Genomic DNA, 27,616 nt, shown 5'->3' with positions numbered 1-27,616 from the left:
TACTGTTTTACCTACTGAAAATAAATATGGTACTTCCCACATTTGTATAAAAATAGGTCCAGCCATTTATTAAACATTTATGTCCCAGGCACTGTGTTAATTTTTTTACTTAATCTTCTAGGCAGTGATTATTTGAAATTAATTTCATCTTTCTCTTCTGTTCCATACTGTGTTGGAGAAGACTTTTGTTTATTTCTGAGTTGAGTACCCACTTGCTAACTGAAGTAAAAGAGTGGAATTTATTGAGTCTTAGACTAGAGAAAGAAGGAAATTTAAAACTAGCTTGCTAGATCATAATGAAAGGAAAGATTGGTTTCTAATCAATGTGACAGACTTGAAAAGTCACAAAAGAATGTGGAATCTGCAACAACCCTGAAAAAAACCTGGAAAATAAGGGGGAAACTTTACAATATAAATATATAGCCAAGCTCATAATATGAATGCAAAAACCCTACATGCCAAAAACATAAAAGTAATTTAAATCTAATAGTGAACAGGAACCAAAACCAAAATTGTTCATGGGCATTTCAGAACTGGACAGGTCTTAATTTTCATGGCATAAGGAGAAATAACCACAGAGGAAGGAGAGTCCAGAATACAGGCCTTTTGCATGTGAAGAACTAATATAAAGTTGGCAGGTTATGGCTGGAGGTATGGCTCAAATGGTAGAATACCTACCTACGCTGAGTTCAGACCCCAATACTGCAAAATAAAGTATATATTTTTTAAGTTGAGAGGTTATGGAAAAAACAGAAATTATGCCTGTCAATATGGGGAATTATCAAAGAGCTTCATGTATCCCCTGGGCAACGAGTAGGAAAAAGTTACCTAGAGGGACATTACAGCATGGAGGTGTGTCACAATTCACATGACTCAAGTAATGAGGACATAGAGCTAAGGAATTAACACTTGCTATCTGGTCCAAAATCAGTGGAATCAAGGCCCTGAGGTCCGGACAAAAATAAGTGTGAAACTTCCTTAAAGGAAAGCTTCTTTAGGATGCTTACAACTCCCATGGAAAATAATGTCCACAGAAAACGAATTTCCAGTTAAAAAAGCAATAAATTTCCCAAGCAAATGAACTACTTTAAAGCAAGGTAAGCAGATAACACATAGAAGAATTTATACCCCCAAAACTAGAAAGTAAATGGAAAAGAGGCTATAAAAATATGTACCTTAAAAGTTCAAGGAATAAATAAAATCCCAAGTCCAGGAACAGGTCAGTATGGAAAATGAACTGACATATATGAAAAAAATACACTTATCAGGGGAAGATGGGATGAAGAGTAAACAAATGCAGGTGAAGAAAAAAAAATCATCTATTTTGAAACAGAAATAGAGGAAATCATACCAGAGAGTAGTAAAGAATATGGAAAGGTAGAAGAGAAGTTGAGATGCATGGTGGATAGAATGGGAAGATCCAATTTATATCTAATAAAAGTTATAGGAAGACAGAACAAAAATCAGGAGAAAGCAATATTTAAAGAAGTATTTTAATCAAAAAAAGATAACAGATGAATCATTAAACTGAAGGATCAATCAAAGTGATTTCTAGGCAAAATATGTCATAATGAACCTGCACATCACCAAAGATATTTTAAACATCTTAAAATCTATAAGAGATGAAAGACAAATGTGTCTGCAAAGAAAATATAATTAAACTGAAAGATTTCTCACCAGTAACAGTAGATGCCTTTGACAGTGAAATAATGTCTGAAAATATTGAAAAAAAATTGAAAAGTAATTCCCAACTTAATTTTATGAAATTTTAGAATTTTATGTGTAAACAATCAAGCGAGAGAGAAAGATAGCAAAATAAAGATATTTTCAAGTATTTAGGGACTAATAGAGATATTATTTATAGAGTCTCAATAAATGAATTATTGAAGAATTGTGAAAGAAGGAAAATAAAACCAGAGCAATGGCAAGAAAACAAGTTGGTGATTAGACTCTGAGGGCTCTCACCTAAGCATCGAATTAATCCCTTTATGGATTCATAATCTGATAGCATTTTGGGGAGGTTATGGAAAATAGACGGGGGCATTGTATTTCATTTTAGGTTACCATGAGAATTAAGTTTAACATCCTAAATGTATAGCAATATGGTTTGAATTGATAGCAAGTGAACTTCAATAGCAAAAAAACTGTGCACTATACACCTCTCTTGACCCTCCACAGTTTATGTTGTTGTCCTCACAGATTATATCTGTGTATATTACCTGCCCTATAACGTATATTTTTAATTATATGTCATGTATTTTATACACATTTGTTTTTACATAGAAAATAACGTATAGAGTTACAAACTGAAAATATGATAATGCTATTTTTTGTACTTGCCCATGTAGTTACATTTACCAAAGATCTTTGTTTCTTCATATAACTTCATTTATTGCTTAGTGTCATTTCATTTGAACCTGAACCACTCCCTTTAGCATTTCTTGCAGGTTCAGTTTAGTGGTAACAAAAGCCCTCAGCTTCTGTTCACCTTGAGATATTTTAATTTCCCACTCATTTTTGAAGGAAAGTTTTGCTACATATACTATACTTATTTGACAGGAATTTTCCCCTGGCGTGCTAAATATATCATCCCACTACTTTTGACCACATGTTTTTTTATGAGAAATCTGCTATAAAACACATTGAAATGTCTTTGTACTTAAGTTGCCTCTCTCTGGCTGCTTTTATGAGTCTGTCTTTTGTCAGCTTGATTATACTTTATCTCATTGTAAGTCTCTTTGAGTTTATCATTCTTGTAGTTCATTGAGTTTTTTGGATGTGTACATTGATATCTTTCATCAAATTTGGGAAGTTTTAGGTCATTATTTCTTCAACTGTTCCTTCTGCCTATTTGTCTTTCTCTTTCCTTCAAACTGCTATAAATATGAATGTTGGTCATCTTGATGTTACCCCACCATTTCTGGGCTCTGTTTACTTTTCTTCATTCTTTTCTTCCATTTTTCAATTGACCTTCAGGTTTGCTAGTTCTCTTTCTGCCTGCTCAAAAATACTATTGAACCCCTCTAGTGTTTTTTTCTTTTTCAGTTATTGAATTTTTATCCCCAGATTTTCTATTTGCTTCCTTTTAACAATTTTTTTCTCTTTATGGTGTTTTCATGTTGTTCATATATGGTTTCTCTGGTTTATTTTAGATCTTTTTCCAAGTTTTCCTTTAGCTCTTTGAACATCTATTTTACCTTTCTCCCTTTTGAACACACATTTATGGAACTATGTTTTAAAGTGTTTGTATTGAAAATCCAATGTCTGGACTTCTTCAATGAGTATTTCTATTGATTTTATTTGTTTCTTTAAATGAAATGTTTTTTTCTTTTTTCTTTTTTTTTTTTTTTTGTGGTACTGGGTTTGAACTCAGTACACCTTGAGCTGCCCACCAGCCCTTTTTTGTGATGGGATTTTTTTGAGATAGGATCTCATGAACTGTTTTGCCCCGGCTGGCTTTGAACCACAATCCTCCTGATCTCTGCCTCCTGACTAGCTAGGATTACAGGCATGAGCCACTTCTTCATACACCTTTTATTTCTTGCTGAAGACTGGAGATTGCTATATTATAATGTGGTAACTCTGAAAATCCGTTTATTCCTCTCTCAGGGTTTGCTGAGGATTTTTAATTGTTGAAAGTTGTAGTTGTCCCTTTGTCTAGTGACTTTCCCCAATTTTTTGCAGAGACTATTACTTGTGTGTAGTCACTGAAGTTTCTGTTCCTTAGCTTATGGTCAGCTATTGTTCTGACACACATTTCCTGGAACAACAGAAAACAAAAATAAAAATACTATCTCTCCTGCTCTTTGTAGATTGGTTTTGTGATCCGGCCCCCCTTCAACATTTAGCTAGACACTGAGCCTAGAGAATAGCCTAAGGTAAAAACTTAAGGTCTTTGGTCTTTTCTAAGTATGCAACTAAACTGGTCCTACCCTTGGCTTTCTGAAGTCCCCAGGATAACTTGGATGTTTTTGAATGTTCCAATTTCCCAACCAAAACTTCTATCTGGCTTTTCCTCCATGGCTTTAGGCAGTTAATTTTATGTCTCAACAGCAGTCTTCTGCCCCAGGTCTTTGTGGGTTGTTTGTCCATTTTACGATGTTTTCAAGCCATACCTACTGCTTTTTTAGCCTAAATAAGTTCCAAGTTAGGTAAAACAGAGGCCAGAATCTGCGTCCGTACTTCAGGCATACCCAGACAGGTTAGAACAGACCTACAAAAATAATTTGTGAGTAAAATCTGCTTTGCTTCCTCCAGAACCAGGACCAGGATCCCTCAATGGGAACCCAGGCTGCCTTCTTCAAGATTACAGGCACTCCAGGGAAGGCATAGAGAAACGAATTAAAAATGCTACAAAGATTTCCAACTATTTTTAAGTTGCCATTTTTCTGATTTAGTATTCACTTGGTCACTCTGAACCTTTGATTCCTCTCCAGGTTTCTGACAAACTCAGTTCTGATTATTTCTGCATATTTTTCAATCTTTCTGTTGGGGGACAAGAGCTTTGCTCTGCCATTTTTCTAGACACATAAGGTTTTGTTGTTTCTTGATAATATTGCTAGCTACTAATGATAAATGCTTCAGTTCATTAATTCATGAGGGGTTGCAAAATGATCATTTCATTCCTTCTTTATTTATTAACAGAAAAAACTCTATAAGGAGAAATTTCATCTATTATTTGATTATCTATTATTATTTATTATTTTCAGATTTATTACACATGGTTTTAACTAAATGCAGTCAAAAATGATTTAAAAAATCAAAAGAAATTTCATAAACAAAATTTTAATACACACATTATGCAGCTCAGTTGATTTAGAGAAGCTCTAAGTCAGTTCCATGTTATCTCAACTGTCTTTTGATCTGCTGAGTATTTCCCTGACCCTAATTTTGTGACAATATGCCTCTAAAAAACAAATATGCCCAAAAAGTGAAGGAAAAGTTAATGTACTTAAGTGATAAAGTTAAAATTTTAGATTTTTCAAAAGGCAGTGTCTTTAGTGGAAGTTGGGTGGCATTATAGGAAAAATGAATCAAGCAAATGCGTTACTGAATTCTATGCATCCTGAGCATTTGCGGGTTTTCCTCAATGGTGGTCTCCTTGGAACCACATACCCACAGATACCAAGGGTCTACTGTATGTAGTTCGTTCAGTATGGATGAGATGGATGCTTCATACTTCTCTTTTCAGTTTTCAATACAATGAGTTGGATTTCTAGCATCCTCCAAAGATGACAAGTTGGTTATTGTTTGTTTTAGTGTTTTTAATATTATGAACTCATGGATCTATGCATATTTAATATATTTTACCTATTGTGATTATCACTCTCATTGCTGCTCATACAATCCCCTTTGATAGGAAACTGTTCAGTTTTGCTTAAGAGTGCTTTTGATATGACCCTACTAATGAATGATAGGTTTTTTGGGTTTCTTTTGCTATCTGGTTTGACATCATATTTCCAGGTTCATTTTGAGCATTTCTCGCCCCAGACATTGAATCAGCTATTTCTTATCATTATCTTATCATTATCTCTTATCATTGGAGAATATAGTTGGAGCATTATAAATGCTCATTTATACTGGCCTCATCATTATCTCTAAGCATTTGCAGTGGATAGAACTAGAAAATGTGCTTGTTTGATGGGTTGGTTATTATTTGGCTGGTTAGTTGAGACAACATATGTTATGATTTCACATTTATATTTCTATACTAAATAATGTTCACTTAGATTAAAAATAGGAGAGGATGTTTTTCTACTGCAAGAATCCTGGCTATGAAAAACCTTACAGGTGATCGAGTATCACATAGTAACTTATTTGCATTAACTTACTATATTAGTCACTTTTTGTCACTGTGACAGAATACCAAAGAGAAACATTTTATTCCCTTAGCCCCTTTCCTTTTCCCCAAATTTTCAAACAGTTCTTGGTGCGTTTTATTGTGCTATCTTCATACATATACATGTAATATACGTTGAACCTCTAAGGGAAACAATTTAAAAGGAGGAAGGATTTAGTTTAGCTCAGTTTCAGAGATTTACATCCATGCTTTTGCTTTTAGACCTAAAGAACATCATAGTGGAAAGGGCATGAAGAAAAAGAGCTGCTCACTTCATGGCAGCTATGAAGCAGAAACATGTAGTAAGGGACCACCTAGAACAAAAAAACCATCTTCCAGGGTATTCCTCCCCCTTTTCCACCATCTCCCAATAATGCTATCAGATTATGAAGCCATTAAGGGATTAATCCACTGCTTAAGTAAGAGACATTGGGGTCCAATCATCTCTCAATGATTGGCTCCACCTGCTGGAAACCAAGCCTTCGACACACGAGCCTTTTGGGGGGACACTTTATATATATGCCATAACATCCATTACATATAGAAACAGTCTCAGAATAATGATCTTAAGGATTTTTTATTTGGCTTGCAGATACTTCAGATACACATCCATTAGACCTGTGATGTTAAATTATTATAGTTTAGTCACTTGTAATATTCCTTCCTGTTTACTTCTACTGTTAACTAGGTAGATATTATTATGATGCTTACATATTACTTTCTTTAAATAAACATTTGTTTTGGGGTTAACTATTTTCACTTGTTTCATTTTTGGCATATATTAAGTATACATAGGAAGGAGTTTCATCATGGCATTTCCATACATGCATAAAATGTACTTTAATCATAGTCACCCCGATTGTTAATCTTTCTTGTTATTAACATAGTTCCCAAGTTAAATATACCAAAAAATACATATTTGAGGAACTTTATTTCCTATTCCTGTCTCCTACATCCTATTCTTCCGCTCCTACCATGGAATAACTTTTTATTCATTAATGTCATATCTTTCCATTTTTTTCTATAATATAAACAAATATATGTGTATATCGGAGAGAAATTGTCATGCCTCCCCTTTCATAGGTAAATGTGCTACATTTTGAGAGCAATTTGGCAATACCTAATTTGTTATAAATGCATTGTATACCCTGTGACTTAGGGATTTCACCTACATGTTGACCACACAGATAGATACGTTCTAAGATGTCTATTAAAACATGGGGTTTTTTTGGTTTGGGGCTTTTTTGTGGTACTGGGGTATGAACTCAGAGCTTCACACTTGCTAGGGAGGCACTCTACCACTTGAGCCACTCTGCCGGCGCTAAAAACATTGTTTATAATAGGCAAAATTTAAAAACTAAAAATTAACTTAAGATTATTGTGTATGTTATTTATTATATATAAAATGTAGTGTATTCATATACTAGAAAACTTACTGCAGTTAGTGATTTAATTATATTTCTCAACCTGGTCACTAACATATCCTCAGATATATTTCATGATATCTTAGCATTTTTCTGTCTATAAATTCAAAAGGCATTCATTTTGTTAACATACAGTTAACATGGTTTGATTTGTGCTAGGTATTTTGCAAAGTTTAATATTGTGTCCTTTATATGTAGTAACTCAGATAAGTAGATAAGTCATACATTTAAAAGTTAATAACCAAGAATAGTACAACCAAGATCACAAGACATTACAGGATTACAGGTAGCCTCTGACTTACACAATCCCTTAAAAAGCCCTTTATATATGTGTTACCACGCATAGACCTTATCACTAACTGGAATATCCTGTTCTTGTCTAGCTTTGTAGACCTTCAACCACATGGGGTCAGTGGAGTCAAGGGGGAAGAGGCAAAGTAAATAGCTCCTCTTCTTCCCACATACCTCCATATACCCCTGCCCACTTCTTTTAAACACATAATGAAATGCTGCTCAAAGTACATTTTGTGAAGAAAAAAAATCATCACACCTATATACATAATTTGTACTGTGCTTTCTTACTTCACAACATAAATGTACTCACCTACTTAAATTTTTCTTCATTAAAACAAAATCAATCTCACTAGAAAAGGTAAAATGGATAATTAAAAGACTAGTGATAATTATAAAATATATGTATGAAAATGTCACAACAGGTAACTATCATATACTAGTAAAACGTTAATATATATATAAAATTTTGCTGTGCAATTGACTTGCACTTTAGATATGATAAGGCTTAAAAACTCATTTCATATAATAATTTTAGCAGTAATCGAGCTAAAACAAGAATTCTAGCTCATGATTTTTCATCTTTTTCTAGATCAACCTGAACTCTAAATATATTTAGTCTTTTTCCTAATTTCCTTTGAAATGTTGCTGTTCACAAGCAAAAATTGACAATACCTTCTGTATTGATTTCATAGCCATTTGTGTTTATTAATTATGAAAATATAATTGAAGATAATTATAATCCCAAGTTTCTAAAATAAAAATAAAGCATAATTTTAGAGGAATTTTTCATAAAAGCATTTATATCTTGGTAGTCCTTAATATTAATAATCAAATGAAATATATATAGAAAAAATTCTAACTCTATTCCTGACAAGGTCAATCACATGATATTTTTCTATAAAGTAGATAAAAGTATTTAATTTTTTAAAGAATCAGAATACCATATAACTTTTTCACATAGTATTCTAGAGCAAAGCATTTAAGAGTGTTCAATATGATTTGGGTCATTGCAATAGTTTCTTATTACTGTTCTAAATGTGTACTTTTATTAGCTTGGATAGAGAAGGTATATTTCTAGAAGATAAAAATGAGTTCATTTCCCAATACTCTGTTTAGTCCTTTTAACTCTTCAGCTTTTTCTTTAATTTGATTTATTCCTTTCTTTCCTTTTCATGTGTGATTAAATTATCCCTTGTATTATCAAGCATTATTATAAGAAGTTAAGTACGTTTATCAGCTGGATTTTGAGCTTTAAAAACTCTTGTGATGTTGCAGTGGTTTAGATTACTGAGGAAGAAGTGTATATTTAATTTCTTCATCTTCCCTTACAACTCATTTTTTACCTTGTAATAAGTTTTCATAAAGTCTGCAGCTGGTCTTAAGAAGCCATGCAGTATGGTTAGTCTAGGAATATGGAATACAATCTGAAAAGTAGAAGTGGTATATTAACCATATTGAAACCTTGCTGTTGAAGTCGCCTTCTGCCTCAGCAGGGATTCTTATGCTAGTATAAGAATCAACACCAGGAATTAGGCAACTTGCAAGGAAGCAACTTGGAAAGCTTGGCAAACTTAAAAGGAGTTGATAGCCAGGTGTCAGTGACTCACCTCTAAAATCCTAGATTTGGGAGGTTGAGATTGGTAAGATCATGGGTCAAGATCAGCCTGGAAAAATTTTTTTAAAAACAAAGCTTTGAGACCCCATCACAACCAATAGCTGGGCATGGTGCACTCCTATCATCCCAGCTACAGTGTGAAGCCTAAAATAGGAGGATCATGGTCCATGACAACATGATCAAAAAGTGAGACTCTTTCTCCAAAGTTACTAGAGCAAAAAGGGCAGGAGTTGTAGAGCACCTGCCTACCAAGTGTGAAGTCCTGAGTTCAAATTCACATACTGCCAAGTAAAGAAAAGGAGAGCTGATAGCTTGCATTAGCTAGTAGAACTAAACACAAGAGTCTTGTTCCTGCCTCCATTTTTTTCTGATTTTACCACATATCTTTAGTTGCTAAGATGAGTTATTCATTTTAAATATTATTTTTACTAAATTCCTTAGCACAGTGTCTGAACATATTAGGCACTCAATAATTATTTGTTGAATAAAATGTCATAATGTGTAATGGATAAATTATACTCTACCTTAGGAACTAAGCATGTTAGATAAGTTATACATAGATGATACATTGACCCATGTACAGAGAAAAGTTAAGAATCAAAGAGGTGGGGCATATGTGAAGACACACACTTGTAAAATAGGATTATAGTTTGAGGCCAGCCTGGGCAAAAGTTAGCAAGATTCTATCTCAAAAACAAGCCAGGCATGATGGGGCATACACCTGTAATTTCAGCACTTGGGAGGCAGAGGTAGGAGGATCAAGGTCCAAGGCTGGCCTGGGCAAAAACATAGACCCCATCTGAAAAACCTAAAAAGCAAATGGACTGGGGGCATGGCTCCAGTAGTAGAGCACTTTCTGGCAAGCACAAGGCCCTGATTTCAAACCCCTGGTATCACCCAAAAAAAGAAAGAAAAAGATTTGAGGAGGTCTTTCATCTCAATTTATTTACCTCTTTGTTTTACATTATTTATATCTGAAAGGAGTATCAGATGTAATAAGTAAATGGTCCTGGGCTGGGATGTAGCTCGGTGGTACAGCGCTTGCCTAGCATGCGTGAGGCCCTGGGTTCGATCCCAGCACCAAAAAAAAAAAAGAAAAGATAAGTAAATGGTCCTTTGAATGATAGAGGGGCAAATCTAAGATACATTGTAAGCACTTTTGTAAATTTTACAATGTACCCCCAATAAAATAATAATATGCTAATAAAAATTTTAGAAAATGAAAAAAATAAATGGCCCTTTTGAAGAAAAGAGGTATCCAAGAAAAACAGTGTATCTGTTAGGCTACTTTGAACAGAGATTAACAAAATTTTACTTTAAGCTCAAATTCCACCAAGAATGAGTGATCTCTAGCAGTACCATTGTCATAAATCTGATTTGACTTTACTCTATCACTGAGTATATAAGGAATATATATTTATTTAAGAGGATTTGGAAAATACAGAAAAAGTATAACGAAGATATCACACAAAATTAATGACAAGAATAAAAGATTTCTTAGTGAAATAAAGAGGATATTGTAAATCTTTATAACGCCAAAATCAGAGGAAATAGCATCAGTTGATATTTTGAAGTAAAAGTTGATACTGAAAGTGAATTTAGTTCTTCCCTCATATTAATAAGAGCTATCTTTTAGATATTCATTTTGCATTTTGTAGATGATTGATTTTTAAAGTTTCTTAAGCAGTCTTCATTAATCTGTACTTTGTAAAATAGTGAATGCTTTTACTCAACTAGTTTATAAGCCAGTTTTGCTTGTCTCATTGTGTCTCTAACAGGTCGAGAAGTTACAAGTGTTAGTATCATACGAAAGGCCAGAAGAACCTTAACTGACAGGTGGGAAAGTCAACTGTGGAGAGATAAAAGATTTGACTTAGTAGACCACCTACAATACAGCCGTGTTTACGCTGAAAGTATTCCACGGAAATTTAATTTTGAACACCGAAAGTTTCTTACTCAGCAGTATAATTCCCAGCCTGCAAAATACATACCACCAGAAGGAAAGCCTCCAAAACTTGACGAATTTAGGAGTGCCCTGAGCCTTGGACATTTTGAAGTGACCATTCTAGGTAAGTTAATTGTTCTTCTCTTTGAACATTACTAATTTAACATATTTTAAATATAGATACTATTTTACTTTTAAAAATTAAGACACATACAAACTAAGCCCAAGGGGGAGTTTCTGTTTCCCTCAAAGAAGTAGGGCATTAATTCTGGAATAAATGAAGCTCTGATTGTAAGCTTTTCAACACTGGCAAGTCCTTGGAAAGTATTTGGGGAGAGAAGAATGGGAACTAAAGGAACTTTCTTCACCTTTGACTAGCTAACTACTGTGCCTCTAAGACTGATTCTGTTCTCTCATAACCACCACTTTTTTGTCCGGAGTCCCTGCTTCTTAGTGCGAGCAAACTGTTAAAGGATAAAATATAAGTTAAAGAGAAAATGGGGTATTGATCAAGAGAAGCTCCTACTTAAAGAGGTCTGTTTAAACTCTGAGGAAAATAGAATTGCTCAGATAACTCAGGTTGAACAGAAAGTAGTTAAGAAAACTAACCTTGTCTGAGAAGTGCTCAAAACTAAGAGGTTGTTCAAAACTAAGAGGTAGCTATAGAACTTACAGAAATTTAAAGAAGTAAAAACACTTGGAAACTTGGATTTATTTTTGTTTGTTTCTAATAAATAAAAAATGGACACAAACAATTCTAAAATAAAATCTTAGCCAAAATAATCCCTAGTCACTAAACACTTTTTATTTGTGTTTCATAGCAAGATCTTAGCACCAGGTTTTGCTACCTCGAAATGAAGCAATGAGGAAAAATCATAAGCACATTAATTTAATGCTTTGAAAAGTGAAGTTTATGGGTTTTTATATTTGTAGTACTAGTAAATTGCCTTGACTTTTATCAAAAGAATCAAGATTCTTTTTCCCCTTTATTTTCTCTCATGCCTTCTTCCCTACCTCCTCACACATAAATATGTACCTACGTGTGTATATGTGTATGTGTAAAATCTATATAGTTTATCAATCTTAGTTTTATATGTAGGAAATAAAAATTATAGCAGTATTTCCCGAGTATCACAAAAAGTAATCATGGAAATGAGTTCAACTAGAAACACAAAAATTGGATGCTTTTCTTCCTTTTAACATTCTGTTGATCCATTATAACAGATTGACTAAGACATATCACCTGCCTTATATGTAATTGTAAATGTGTGGCTTTGGCTATGAGTCAGCCAAAGCAAATCAAATGTGAAGAAGACAAAATTATCATTCTGCTCACCAGATCTAATTAATCCATGTTAGAAGTTTGCTATTTTTATATGAATTTTCTGTCCTACCTGTTTTCAAGGATCTTTTACAGAGTTAAAAGACTAAAAACAAGCCCTTTGTGAATGAAACAAAACATTTTAAAAGAAGCAAAAAAGTAGGTGTTACTAGGTTCTTGCAAATAACCAAATTACTACTATTTGGCAATAATTTTCCTTGAGCTATTTGGAAGGAAGGGGAAGGGGGATTTTTGCTAGTTTTTTTGGTGATTATGTATTCAATTTTAGGGCTAAAAGAAACTTGGATATTTTCTACTCTTACCCTCTGGACAAGTAGAACACAGACCATGATTAAAAAATCAGGTCTCTTGAGTTTCGAAGCATACTTGGTTGCACAGAAAACAAACACTCAAATATAGAATTCCTGTTAGTTTTTTTTCTGCAAACAAAATTCAAATCTGAACATACATATGAAATCATTATATAAATAGCACGGGGGAATAAATAAGTTTATGTCTTTAACTACAGTTTTCTTTTTCAAAAGTATAAAAATATCATTGAGATAGTTGATTGCTGCATCAACCTTATAATATGCACAAATATTATAATCATAAGCCATATCTTAAGATATGTCTATAAAGGAGTGTATTTTCATTATATTATTTTATAGTCTATGCACTCTGCTCTCTGATGATTCAACATATATAATAGGGATAAGATAAAATATATACATCTAAAGTATATAGTACTGGGTCTATTGATTCTCATTTAACACTGGTGGGAGGGAGTAGCCTATCAAAATTGTGTGAGGCTGGCCTACTCACACTACTTGGAATTATGGTATACACTAAACAAGCAAGTCAATTCAATCTCCTGCCCTTTGTAAGGGAGATTTATTGCCACACAGATGCCACTGTAAAGAATACATCCTGTCCATCAGTTCTGATAGAATAAGTAATATTTGAAGTTTAGATATTCTCTGCTGATACTGGTTAAAATGAGAGCTGATTATCAAATATGAAAGTGGTAAATTTCTCATGTCCTTTAGGATAGTATGAACCAAGTTGTGTTACAAGATCAAGCAATGATCTATATATTTTAAGCATGGACATGAGCAGTGAATGTAGAAGAGAAAATTAAATTCTTTATTAATAATGTTTTGTTAAAAGATAAAATCTGAAACTGAAAGATGACTTTAAGTGTGTCCTTACAAGGGGGCAAAGCTTATTCTGTAAAGAGCTGGGTAGTAAATGTTTGAGATTGTGCATGCTATACAATTTTGTTCCAGCTGTACTCAGCTCAGCTCTTTTAGTGTGACAGCAGCCATAGATGATGTATAAATGGATGTGTGCATGGTTGTGTTGTAATAAAAGTGCAAATTTGAATTTCATATCGCACCACAAAACATAATGCTTTTTATTTTTTAATCATTTAAATATGTAGAAATCATTCTTAGCTCATGGGATATACAAATCTAGGCACAAGCTAGATTTGATCCCTAGTTCGAAATTTTCTGGTCCTTGTTCTAGGCCCCTATTCTTGGTTAAGACTGCAAAACCCAATATAGACATAAAAATCTGTATGCTATTTGAAGTTCTAACTCAAAGATTTTCTAACTTACACTGATTCTATCTTCTAGTGGTTTATTATCTCTCTGCAGTATTTTGCTAATATTTAGAGGACTCAACAATTTTGACCTGCCTTATTCTTAGAAAGTTTATTCAGACCATAACTTGTTACTTGGTCACTACTTCTGACTGGTATAGGGTGAATTATTATTATTGAAAACAATAAATAGAATTGTTAGTCTTCCTTTCCACAGTTTTAATGTCTCTCAACAAACAATTGAGTCCTGTGGCAACATCAGAAACCTTTTCCAGAAGTACTGGTTCTTGTCTTAAAATATTTGTTATTTCATCTCACTCACATCAAATTAATAGACAATACTTACTAAAACCTCAAGACATTGCCTGCCATGTAAGATCACACACTTTAAAGAGAATAAATTGACAGGAAGTAACAAACTAAATTTTCATTGCCTGTAGTCCAGGTACAAAACTTGAAATCTTTTGGTCAGTCTCCAAATTTTAAGAATAATTTTTGCCTTAAATATGAGCATACACTTTTCAAAACTTTGATTGGACTTAGAGATGTTAATAGTATTTCATTGGTTCTACTAACAGTTACTCATTAAATCTTATGACAATCAAAGTTTGAGTCCTCTCTTAAATTCACGTTTGACACAGACATTTAGAAATATAATTGAGCCAGTCTTTCCTGTGTCTCAGAAGGCCATACATTTGTCTTCTAGAAATTTAGAGAGATAAACCCCAATAATAGCATTAATTGGTAAGGGAACCAGAGATAAGAGAACCCAGCACTACTCAGCTAATTGTTCATGTAGACTTTCAACAAGGAAGGGGGCATACCTCTGGAGTACATATGAATAATTGGTCCACAACCCAGCAGGCTAATAAGGAAGACAAGAATTATGCTGATCTATTTAACTGCTTTATTAGGAGAAAAACGTCAAAATAAGTAAAACCTTATTATTTCAGTATAACTATATCATACTAAACTACCTTGATGTCACAATTAGTGCTATTAAAATAGTACATTGTCATTTAAAGAGATAGAAGAGAATGAACCATATAAACAAATTCTGTCAAAAAAATCTTTTCACAGCAAATTTAGAAAAAGTTGTTTTAACAGCTCTTCTTACATCATAGCCATTGTTTCTGGGTTTGTACAGTATGGCAAATGGAAATTGAATGAATTTATATTTGAATGCTAATGTACAAGTATCTTCAAGTATGGTGCTGGAAAATAATAGGCAAAATACACAAATGTATGCTTATTTACTCGATCAATATTTACTGAGCAACTACTGTTTGCCCAGTAATATTCTAAGTGCTAAAGTTATATTAATAAAGATAAAATATAAAATTCATTCCCTTAAAGAGCTTGTATTAGAGTGAGCTGGTGATAGAAGATAGAACAAGAGTGCTGAGGAGTGCTGTAGTGGGAAACGGTTAAATTTTAAATAGAGTGGTCAGCAGAGGTCTCCCTGAAAAAAGTAGTATTTCACCAGAAAACTGATAGAGGTAAAGGAGCAAGCCACATGGTTATCTGGAGGAAAGAATGTTCTAGGTATAGGAACAGCAAGTACAGAAGCCCTGAGGCCTGTTTACTGACACATTTATACTCTGAATTCTAGCTTTAATCAAACAACTCTAATTTCACTGATAATGTTGAAGCTAAACTCATGGTATTTTATAATTTAGAAAGCAACTCAAAATAACATCAATGACGCAATGATAAAAATTCTAAGGCGTATTTTCTTTATACATGTATAAATTAGAATGTATTGTATGGTCAGTGGGTACATTTAATTCTGTGTTTACTTTTCATAAAAACTGTTATTAAATTAATGGTGTATCTTAGAGTTAAATTTAGACTCAGACTCAAGGAAATAAGATTCTTTCACGTACACATTCAGAGGAGCTTTGCAGTATTGCTAAATGTAGGGTAGCTACATTTCTTACAATATTTAATTTGAGTCCTCAGGAAATTCTAGATAACATGTTTAAGAATGTTTTTAGTTTATGACTACCAAATATTAGTAATCCTTTAAAAAGTTTTAATTGGCCCTTAATTATGTTAAATTAAAGCTGTGGGATTTGGTATCATTTGTTCGTAAAAGGCAAAGAATTTGCATTTTTGGATCAATTTGCAGCGAGGAGTTTGCTTACCCATTCCTGGCTCATACTCAGTATTAAGAATCACTGTAAGCAGCTGAGCACTGGTGGCTCACACCTGTAATCCTAGCTACTCAGGAGGCAGAAATCAGAAGGTTGGCTATTCAAAGCCAGCCATGGGCAAATAGTTCCCAAGACCCTATCTCAAAAAACCCATCACAAAAAAGGACTGGAGGAGTGGTAGAAGACCTGCTTAGCAAGCACGAGGTCCTGATTTCAAACTTCAGTACTCCAAAAAAAAAAAAAAAGAATAACTGTGAGCAATGAATAGGAGAAATATTAAGGATATAGAATCTAGGTGATCAGATATTCAGAAAAGGTAAAAAGGTTAAGGATAACTTCTGGACTTCTAGATTGGAATACCAAGTAGAGTTCATAGTTTTAAAACTGTGCTCTGTGATTGTTTACCTTCACTCCAGTAGTTTGTGCTACTCCCTTCCATGCTTAAAGTGCCCTCCTGTGTTTACTTAAATGCCACTCATCCTTTAGTCCCCACCTCAAACTCCTGCCTTTCTCTGAGAAGTCTTTCTTTTATCCATCCTACCTGACATTGACCCACATAAAGACACAGTAATCAAAAGTCAGGATTCATCTTGGCTGTACCCCCTTTGCCTTTTTTTACTGGAACTTTTTATTAGCCGCAATGAGGAGTATGTGAACTTTGTATTGTGTATGTGGAAACAAATGATAACTTACGTGACCAGGATGTTCTCTGGATAGTAAGACATAATCTTTCATCACTAGGGGAAACATTTTGAATTGTTATTTCTGGCTATGGTGATAGGTTACACTAGAGTGCCTACTATTTCAGCCAATGGCATGTATTCATAAATTGTTTGCAAATCTGACTCCAGACTCCAGTTTGTAAACAGGTTTTTCCAGGTCTCAAGATATTTGGCACATGTTAACATCAAACCAGCAAACTTGGTCTCATTAGCACCATATATTTACCAATAGAACCTTTAATAATGTGATCTTTCTTCAACAGGTCTGAATCATGAAATAGCAATTGATGTTGCATTCCTACCCATGTATTCTCCAGAAGATGTCCGAACATCTCAAATAGACACACTTTTGACCTGCATGAATTACAGCTGTGTATATCCACGGGAAGTAAATGTCAATGAAAATTTGCCAGGTCCCAAAGCACTGGCAGGTAAGACAGTGTCAATGGTCTTTTCATTCAGAAAAAATATTATAAACAATCTTAACCTTTTCCCTTTGACAGCTTATGTGATGAGTTATAGCCTTAAAACTTAATGTAGTTTAATTAAATGCTTATATTGGTAAATGTACCTCAAGACTTATAAATGAGAATATTCTTTTAAATAAACTGAACAGCTTGTTTCTATTCCAGGCAGGCATTAAGAATACTTTTTATAATACACTTTGAAGTGTAATTATTTCATCAGACCTAAGTGAGATGCACATGGAGCAGTGCAATTAATTCTAATCTTTCTCCTCTTTAACTCATTTAAGACAGTTGGGTTGGTTTTTTTTTTTACCTAAAATCGTGATACCTCCACAATAAACTACAGTACAGTTGTTTTCTCTTATAAATATTTAGTTATTCGAGTGCTATGCAGTAAATTCCCTAAGGGGTGCTAGGAGTCTATGTAATACCAGTACGGAAACTCTTCAACCAGGTGTTTATGGGGCTGCATAATATATCAAACTTTAAGTTATTTGTGCATATCTTTAAAGTATCTGTCCAACTATAATTATCCTCTCTACTTTCTGTTGTCACTGGTATTTCCTAAGCATGTGGTAAAGTTTCTAGCAGTTTTCACTGAGCTTATCAATATAAAACATTTAAAAGAGCATTTTATAAATCCTTTTATTACTTTCATTATCTTGGGAGTTTGTGGTGGGTTTTTCTAAGGTGATGAAATTCTTGACTGTATATTGTTTTTGAATGAGTTTTATGAGCTCTACCTGATGAAGTAACTCAACAGTAATGATTATGCAAACTGAACTTGAGTATCTAATTTTGTAAGAGATGAAGTTTTTTTTTCCATAGTCCATTTTAGAGATGATATATTAGTTGACTTGCAGTGTTACTTCTTACATTACATCTCCTTTAGGCTTTCAGTTTTCCCAAATTTCTTAATTAGTGTCCTAACATGTAGTTTAAATATTTGTGTACTCATATTCTTATTTCATTTAATATCGACTTTGACTCATGCCTTCTGCTATATGTACATACTGTTATTGATATAAAAATGTCAGGTCAGAGTTCTCAGCTATCTGCTTGTTGCTAGTGCCAATATTCTTCCAGTAGTTGTTAACATGGTCACATGAAAAATACCTGGTACGAGTCTGCCAAAGTAGTTAATATTTGTACATAAAGGTCAAGAATCGATAAGGAAGAAAGTGAAATAGTAACCAAAATCAAAAGGATTCGTTTTGAGTACCATGTTTTTCATGATATAGCATTAATAATAATGATAGCGTTCATTTAACTTTGTGCCAATCATTGTGCCTGTGCCTCTTATGTGCCTTTCAAACAATCCTAATAAGAACCTGTGATGACTGTTTCCCCCTATTTATTGATAGCTAGACTGACAGAGGGACTCAGCAGCATGGTAAAAGGTAGAATTTAAACCCAGACTTGTCTGATTCCAAACTTTTCTATATCTTTGATGATTCTAGGGTGCAATATACAGTAGCATAATACAGTTGCTCATTGTATAACACAGATATCATCTTTTAAACATTTTTATGAGCTATTTTTGTTTTAATTACAAAATCTATACATGTGAATCACTTAAAATTTCAAACAGTACAGATAGATCCTGAGTAAAAGTGAAGGTTTCCCTCCTTGCCTTCTCAGGTCAACCCTGCCCACCAACCCACTCTTTGGAGATAACCAGTATCTTTTAATATTGTAAGAAATTATTTTTATATAACAGTATATATTATATTTCTCTGTATCAAAGAAATATACACAAATTAAATTTTATAAGCTTATGGTACTTTAACCAGCTTTTTCCATCTGACAGTATATCTTGGACATTTTTCATATTAGTATAGAGAAGGGTACCTCATTTTTTTTTTTTTTTGGTAGTACGAGGGCTCTCAGAGCTTCATTATTGCTAGGCAGGCTATCTACCTCTTGAGTAATGCCTGTGGCCCTTTTTTGCTCTGGTTATTTTGGAGATAAGATCTCCAGGCTGGCCTGGACCACAATCCTATTTTACGCTTCCCACCATAGATGAGATGACAGGCAAATGCCACCAAGTCCAGCTTTTTTCCATCGAGATGGGGTCTTACAAACTTTTTTTTTGCCCACACTGGCCTGGAAACACAATTCCCCCAGTCTCAATTTCCCACATAGCTTGGGGTAACAGGCTATTCATTGAGATGGGGTCTCATGAACTGTTTGCCCTGGCTGGCCTCAAACCATGATCCTCCCAAGGAGCTAAGATTACAGGAAAGAGCCATCTGAACTCAACTTACCCGATTCTTTTTAATAGCTAAAAAGCATTCCACTATATGGCTATACCAGAATTTACTTAACCAGTCCCTTACAGATGGACTTTAAGGTTGCTTCCAATTTTTTCTATTATCAACTAGTACTGCAACATGTATCCATGTATATGTATGAGTGTGTACATAAATTGTTCCTACATTTATACAACTACATCTTTAAGACAAGTCCCTGAAGAGAAGTCACTGACTCAAAAAGTGTCTACATCTAGAATATTGTGTGTAGATTATTGTCGAATTATTCTCCCAAAACAAGAAAGCCATTTCATTCACAACCTTGTAAACACTAGGTATAATCGATCTTATTAATCTTTTGCATACTGATAGGTAAAAAGTAGTATAGAACTATTTCGATTTGCATTTCTTAATATCTGAGCTTCATAATCTTTTCATGCTTAAATTTTGGTATCTACAGGGCAGTGGGGAGGATGGAATCAACCCCCGCAAATACTGAAGGTAACTATAATTACCTCAGTAAAGTTCCTAGCTCAATGTAACCCCCCAATACAGTCACATTGGGGGTAGGGCTCCAACATTGAATTTGGAAGGGGACACATTTCGGGCCATACCGGGCTGAATAGTAAATGAATTATTGTTAGTTTATTATGGATAATATTGGCAATGTGGTTAATGTAAAAAAGCATGTAAATTTTTTAATTAGCAAAGCATATGAAGTATGTAGGCATAAAAGAAATAATGTCTGGAGCTTTACTTTTAAAAATTTAGAAGTAAGAGATGGGAAAAGGAAGAAAACAGAATATGAGAAAGGAAAGGAAGGAAAGAAGAATCAATAGAAGAATCAATTATCAATATGCACAAGTCCTGATAATTACAGTTCTTTTTTTGGCAGTACTGGGGTTTGGACTCAGGGCCTCATGCTTGCTAGGCAGGCACTATGCCACTTGAACCACTCCACCAGTCTTTTTTGTTTTGGGTATTTTCAAGATAGGGTCTTGGGAACTATTTACCCAGTCTGGCTTCCAACCATGATCTTCCTGATCTTTGCCTCCTGGGTAACTAGAATTACTGGTGTGAGCCACCAGCACCTGACTAAGTTACAGTTCTTAATCTTGGCATATATAGGTTCATTGTACATCTTTATTCCTTTGTATTTCTGAATTTTTTTATATTAAAACATTCTTAAAGAAGGAAAAAAATTTTCATATTCATTAGACAATTATATTTTTATTTCTATGAACTTTCTAGAAGTTTAAATGCTAGTTTTATTTTTTCCACTTGCCTGTGAGTGTTCTTTTTCTTATTAATTCATTTATAGGTTATCACTTCATAAATATTAACACTTTGTGTTACAAATACATTAACCCAGTTTGACATTTATTCAGTTTGATACGTTAAGTAATTTTATTTTTATGTACTTAAGTAAATCATCTTTTATTTTGTGGCTGTTCATTTTATCTCACACTCAGAAAGGCATCATCAGTCCAAGGCTCTTTTTGCTAAACTCACTCTGTTTATTTCTGGCACTTTTATAGCTCTTTTATTTTTGCTCATATATATTTATTTTGATCAAATATTCATAACACAAAAATTTGCCATTTCAACTATTTTCAAATGTCTATTCATGACATTAAGTATAGTCACAATATTGGGCAGTCATCACCACTATCTATTACTGGAACTGTTCCATCAACCCAAACAGAAACCCTATGCCCATTATACAGTAATTCCCATTCCCACTTCTCCACACCCTCTAGTAACTGCTGTTCTACTTTCTCAATGAATTTGCCTAATTTACGTATTTCATGTAAATAAAATCATACAATATTTATCCTCTTGTGTCTGGCTTATTTCACTTAACCCTACATCGATGATATTGTCAGGGTTCGTTTATGTTATAATTTTATCAATTCTATTCTTTTTAATTTCTGAACAATATTCCATCGTCTTATATTTTGTTTACCCATTCATCTATTAATAGAAATTTGACTTCTTTTCTTTCTCTTCTTTTCTTTTTGAGATACTGGAGATTGAACTCCGGACCTCCTGTTTGTGAAGCAGGTACTCTGCCACTTGAGCCATGCCCCAGTTCTTTTGCTTTTAGCTTGCTTTTCAGCTAGGTTCTCATGTTTTTGTCTAGTCTAGCCTCAGATCTTGACCCTGTACCTCCACCTCCTAAGTACCTGGGATTACAGGGATGAAGCACCACACTTGGTTTGTTTTATTTCTTTTGTTTTATTTTGTTGGTACTGGGGATTGAACTCAGGCCCTTGCACTTGCTAGACAAGTGCTCTACCACTACCACTTGAGCCACACCTCCTGTCCTTTTTTTACTTTAGTTATTTTCCAGATAGGGTTTTCTGCTTTTATGCCTAGGCCACCCTCAGATAGCATTTTTCCTATCTCTACCTCCCAAGTATCTGGGATTATAGATGTGTATCACTATGCCTGGCCCTTGTTTCCATGTTCTGGCTATTGTAAATAATTATGTTATGAACATCTGTGTACTGCTTGAATCACTGCTTTCAAATCTTTGGGGAATATAAATACCTTGGAGTGGAATCACTGGAGTATATTGTAATCGTATGTTTAACTTTTTGATGTACAGCCAATGTTTTTCATAGCAACTACACTATTTTACATGTCCACCAGCAATGCATGAGGATTCCACTTTCTCCACATCCTTACCAACATGTGTTACTTTTAGTAGCTTTGTTTTGTTTAGTTTTGATAAAGTCCATCCCAATGGGTGTGTGGTGGTATCTCATTGTGGTTTTCTTTTGTACTTTGCTAGTCACTAATGATGTTAAGCTTTTTATGTGCTTATTGGCTATTTGTATATCTTCTTTAAAGTAATGTCCACTCAAGTCCTTTATACATCTTTTAATATTTTAGAGGGAGCATTTGTTATTGATATGGCTTCATTTTTACAACTCAGAATTTTAATACATTTGGAATTTATTTGTGTAGCAGTGAGATAGGGATCCAGCTTTATATTTTTCCGAATGATTAGCCATTTATACCAAGTCACTTTTGAGTAATGGTTACTGATATGAAGTCCTTCTTGGTATTATATTTAATTATGAAGTATAAGGATACATATGTCTTCTATCCCCTTGAAAGCATTACATTAACATTTATATTGATAAACATTTCAGAAGTATAGCGTAATATGGAAGAATTTTCACACATTTGTTGTCTAGGTAATCAGGGTTTCTCATACTCTTTTCAGAGATAGGAATGCCATACTATATTACAAGATAGTTTGGACTGTACTATAGTTACAAAGCAACTCAAAGGTCACAGTGACTTAACACCATAGAAACTTATCTCTTGCTCAAGTGTGATACAATCAACCAGTAACTTTTTTCCTAGGAACCCAGTGTGTATCCCTTTTGTTGGTGCCTCAGCAGGAGAAAATGGTTTATGGGATTGTCAAGACAAAGGAAGAAAGAGATGAAGAAGACAATAGTTTTTAGTTATCTTGGACCAAAATAACACATCACTCCCACTTATATTTTCATTTGACATAATTTAGTTACAGGACACCAACCTAGCTATAAGGGAGGCCAGAACAGTTTCTCTTCCCTTGTAATCAAAAATAGGAAACAGAGTAAGAACACAGAGTTTCCTTTGTGACACTCACTGTGTAAATTTTGATTGTTCCTACAAATATATAATTCTTACAATTCTAACAGTTTAAAGTGAAATGAACAAAAGCTTATTTTAGAGGTAAAAACTGTAGTCCTTTTAAAAGACTTTTTGTGATATAAATAATATCCTAATTTCATAACAGGTTTTCTTGATCACTGCTAATATTTGAGTAGTGCTTGCTACGAATTAGCCACCATTCTAGGGGCTTCATGTGTACTTAATCCTCAAAACACTCTGATGTCAGTACTAGATAAGCGAAATGAGACATAGAGAGTTTATTGTTTGCAAAATGTATTACGTAACTGGCAGAGTCACTTGAAGAGAAGACTTAGATTTTATGTTGTGGGTGACATGGAAGTCATTATTTGTAAAAGTCAGTACATGATAGCAATTACAAGTATTCATGTTTGGGATGTTGCTGTTAGCATCAATTCTGAAGGTTTTAAAATCTTTCCAAAACATCTGGATTAAAGTCCACCACCATCAAAGAAGAAAATTATATAGTACTAGCAGTTGTTGTGATATTCATTGTGTTTTATTGAACTTGAACAATTTTAAATCATTCATTAGAGTTTTAGATGTGTTCAACAGAGAAGGATTTACTGTGAAGCTAATGAAGCCTAAGCTTGCATAGGTCCCTTCCAAGGCTCATTTGGTATTATGTATTTTGCATTTTTTATTTAAAAAGCTTCTAAATACCATACCTTCGGGCTCCACAGAACCTAGATCTACTTCTAGATTTAAGCATCATTTTGTAGAGATGTAAGTGCAGCATAAGAGGTGAAAAATGTATACCTTGAAGCTATACTGTCTGGATTAGAATCATCATGTGACTTTGCTTGTTACTTATCCTGTAGGTGATTTCATTTTCTCATATTTAGAATAAATCTTTGTCATATGTAGCCACTGAAACCTATGATCCATTCACTTAGTAATTGGCTAGTATTTTGACAGTGTTTCATTAAACACCAGGAGCCAAGAGAATGAAGAAAGCAAAGAACATATATTTTCCTAGTTTTTGAAGTGCCATAGCACTTCTTCAGCATTTAGCCAGGCTATTTATAACTCTGCCTTAGCCTTCACTTCCTGCTTGCTAAGAGCCTGATAGTCAGCCAGAGGTGAATGATCAGAGTTTTCTCAGGCTTTTTCTGAGCAGGTAGCAAGCCCTGGGTTTGCATATAGCTTTATTGATTCCCAAGTGTGCACAAGAGCTTTTAAAAGTCCTTATTCCCTTACATATCCATTTTCCCAGCCACTTTCTGTCCTTGATTTTGGTCTGTCTATTGCTTGTCCCAGTGTTATACCCTAGTGAGTTTCACTGGCCAATCCTTTTGCTTTATACACTTTCAACAAAAGCCTGGGGGAAAAGCCACCTAGCTGTGAGAATTCTCCAAACTAGGTGAAACAAAAGTAAGTCCTTGCATCTGTCAGACAGGTCAACACACATAGCCACATTTTTTAGATTAAGTACTGCATTGCTCTCTTTGGTATAAGCAACCTCCACCATGAGTGTATGCTGCCATCTTCATGGTTGCCAATTATCTGGGGAGTGAAGGGTGGTAAGCAAGCAGTTTAAAACACCACAGCACGTTCTTCCCACAGGACGGCAGTTTATTTCTCCATCTGTCTTTTTCTAAGTATTTTTCTGGTTCCAGAATTTGCAAGTATTGATTCTGAGAGTTTTGCCAACTTATAAGATGCTTTGTGGAGAGACAGAGTCCTGGAGTTCCCTACTCTGCTATTTTTACTGATGTCTTTCACCTGATCCATTTTTGATAAGGCTTCATGAGAGTGAGCTATCTTACTTGATAAAGCCAGCTAGCATTTGTTGCCCTTAATGCAGAGAAACTAAAGCAGATACCTTAAAAGCAACTGAGGCCAATAGGAAAAGGGGACCAGGAACTAGAGAAAAGGTTAGATCAAAAAGAATTAACCTAGAAGGTAACACCCACGCACAGGAAATCAATGTGAGTCAATGCCCTGTATAGCTATCCTTATCTCAACCAGCAAAACCCCTTGTTCCTTCCTATTATTGCTTATACTCTCTCTACAACAAAATTAGAGATAAGGGCAAAATAGTTTCTGCTGGGTATTGAGGGGGTGGAGCGGGAGGGGGTGGAGTGGGTGGTAAGGGAGGGGGTGGGGGCAGGGGGGAGAAATGAACCAAGCCTTGTATGCACATATGAATAATAAAAGAAAAATGAAAAAAATAAAATAAAATAAAATAAAATTTGGAAGCTGTGAGTTAAAAAATAAATAAATAAATAAATAAAAAATAAAGCCACTTCAAAGGAAATAAACTTAAAAGAAGTCTCAATTACATGTACCCATATATTTATATGCATACACATAATCATCTGCATATATGTACATGTATAACATACAAGGTAGATCTGTGTTGTTTTGCTTCATGACTTCCAAATTTTACCAAAAAATGATAATTGAATTTCAAAATAGAAAAGCTAATCTTTGCCCTTCTTTGAAGTGTAACAATAAACTATTTGAAACCTCATATATGACCTTGAAAATACATAGATTTTTATTACTCCACCAAAAACAAAGCAAAAACAAGAACCTAAATATGTCTTTGGAGTACCATGTCTTGCTATTTATTGGTAGCATCTGTTTGATGTGTTCATATTTACCCGGAGAAGTTGCTATGTCCTAAGTTTGGTAAATGCATATGATGAATTGGATGGAAGAAAAAGATGTGCAACATTGCTAATATTGTAAGAAAAAATCATCAGGTTATGTGATTCTATGTCCAAGTAAATATTTAACTATTTTACAGTACTTACCATCTGCTTTTTATTTTTAGGTGATATTATAAAAGCAGCAGCTGAACTGGATAGAGAGCATATCATCGGTATCTTGGATATCTGTAATTTGGGTGACAACAAAGTGGAAGTCTGTTTGCAGAAAATTTATACTCCGAAGAATATTTCTTAAAAATTAGCCAACTAAATCATTATGTTATAAATAAGACACTGCAAGATATTTTATTGTTTTTTTCAATAACTGTTTACAGCAAGAGTATTACATGAGCTCTAAAGTGGTTTTATGTTTATCTTATATTTGGTTCTAAATACTTCATATTAGATTCACTGTTGAAAAGCTCATCAAAACAATTTTGTGTATCAAAAATTAGCTTACATCTACATGGCTTGTAATAACTAATGTTCATTGTTCCTTTTTTGAGGTGTAATTTTGTTCTAAAATCTCAGTGTAAGGCATTATGACTTACAAGAGTAACTTTTCATGGAGATTTAACATCCTTCCAATTTTATGCACATATAATGGTAAATTTGGAATTGACTATTTGAAGGTTAAGTTCTCATTCTTCTAAAGTGATCAACTTTCATTTCTCACAACCAAAGTAGTTTCTGTCATTTCCAAAAGTACACATGGATTATAATGGTCCACTTGTCCCCAGTCTTTTAACTTTGGCCAGCTATAAAATGAGTGCTGAATTGTCTTAAAGTGTGTCTTAAAATCGCACCATATTGTGATTTCATATGCTTTGAATTAATAAATATTTTACCAGTGTGAGACTACAGCATTCATTGAATAGTCTTTATTCATTTGTAGTTTCAGTATATGTAATGTGAGTTTAGACAGTGAAACTTTATCTCATATTAATATCTTAAGTACTCATATTGAAAGTAAAAAACAGTACCTAGGAAATTAATTTCATTCCGGTTGTCTGCATACTTCATTATCAATGTAAATGGCCACTCTACATTTGGAAGCCATTTGGAAATCTGTGTGGTTTGTTAGATGAGCTAAAGCAACTATCAAGTGATAATGAAGATTATTCTTGTTAAGATGAATCTCATTATAGTTAAGCTTTTAGGGCTTTCTTTGTAGCCCTATAATTATGTGACTTCATATACCATACATTTTTAATGTATTGGGAGCCTCTGAACTTCAAGACATACTGTAGTTTGTTCATAAAGGTGTTCAATTTTTATTCTTTGTAACTGTTACTTAAATTTGTGAGTCCTTCTTATATTAAAATTGAAATGTATTAATAAAGAAGTTAAAATGTAATAACTTTTTTGGTCTCCTGCCTCATTTTTAATGTATTTGATGCTTTTCTCCATTTTGTGGGGCTATATTTGTACTTGCTAAATGATCCGAGATAATTTTTCCATGTGTGTTTGAAGACTGTTATTTACCAAACGGGATGTAAACTTTTGTGTTAAGCTATTATAACTTTTAATACCACACCATTGTTGGGGGCATCACTGAAATAACTGTTTACTGAAAAGTATAGGCAAAGATACCAAAACTATACACAGGTATAATTTCTGTTCCT

General features: G+C 33.9%; 1 protein-coding gene across 3 annotated transcripts in view; it reads left to right on the top strand.

Annotated features, from left to right (window-relative positions):
• The window catches only part of Radx (RPA1 related single stranded DNA binding protein, X-linked), a 72,028-nt gene extending 44,733 nt beyond the window's left edge, over positions 1–27,295 (top strand). For 2 of the 3 annotated variants that reach the window (XM_074062777.1, XM_074062776.1), the window contains exons 12-14: positions 10,951–11,241; positions 17,186–17,353; positions 26,117–27,295. In XM_074062777.1, the coding sequence (XP_073918878.1) occupies positions 10,951–11,241; positions 17,186–17,353; positions 26,117–26,247 (590 nt within the window). In that variant the 3' untranslated portion in view covers positions 26,248–27,295. Of the gene's footprint in view, positions 1–10,950; positions 11,242–17,185; positions 17,354–21,664; positions 21,706–26,116 lie in introns of all 3 variants that reach the window. The other variant, XM_074062778.1, reaches the window with a different exon arrangement.
• Positions 27,296–27,616: the final 321 nt, after the last annotated feature.

This window comes from Castor canadensis, chromosome X (genome assembly GCF_047511655.1).
Source record: "Castor canadensis chromosome X, mCasCan1.hap1v2, whole genome shotgun sequence".
Lineage (NCBI taxonomy): Eukaryota > Metazoa > Chordata > Mammalia > Rodentia > Castoridae > Castor > Castor canadensis.
Note: the sequence above shows the minus strand (reverse complement) of the source record. Positions and strands in the feature narration are given on the sequence as shown.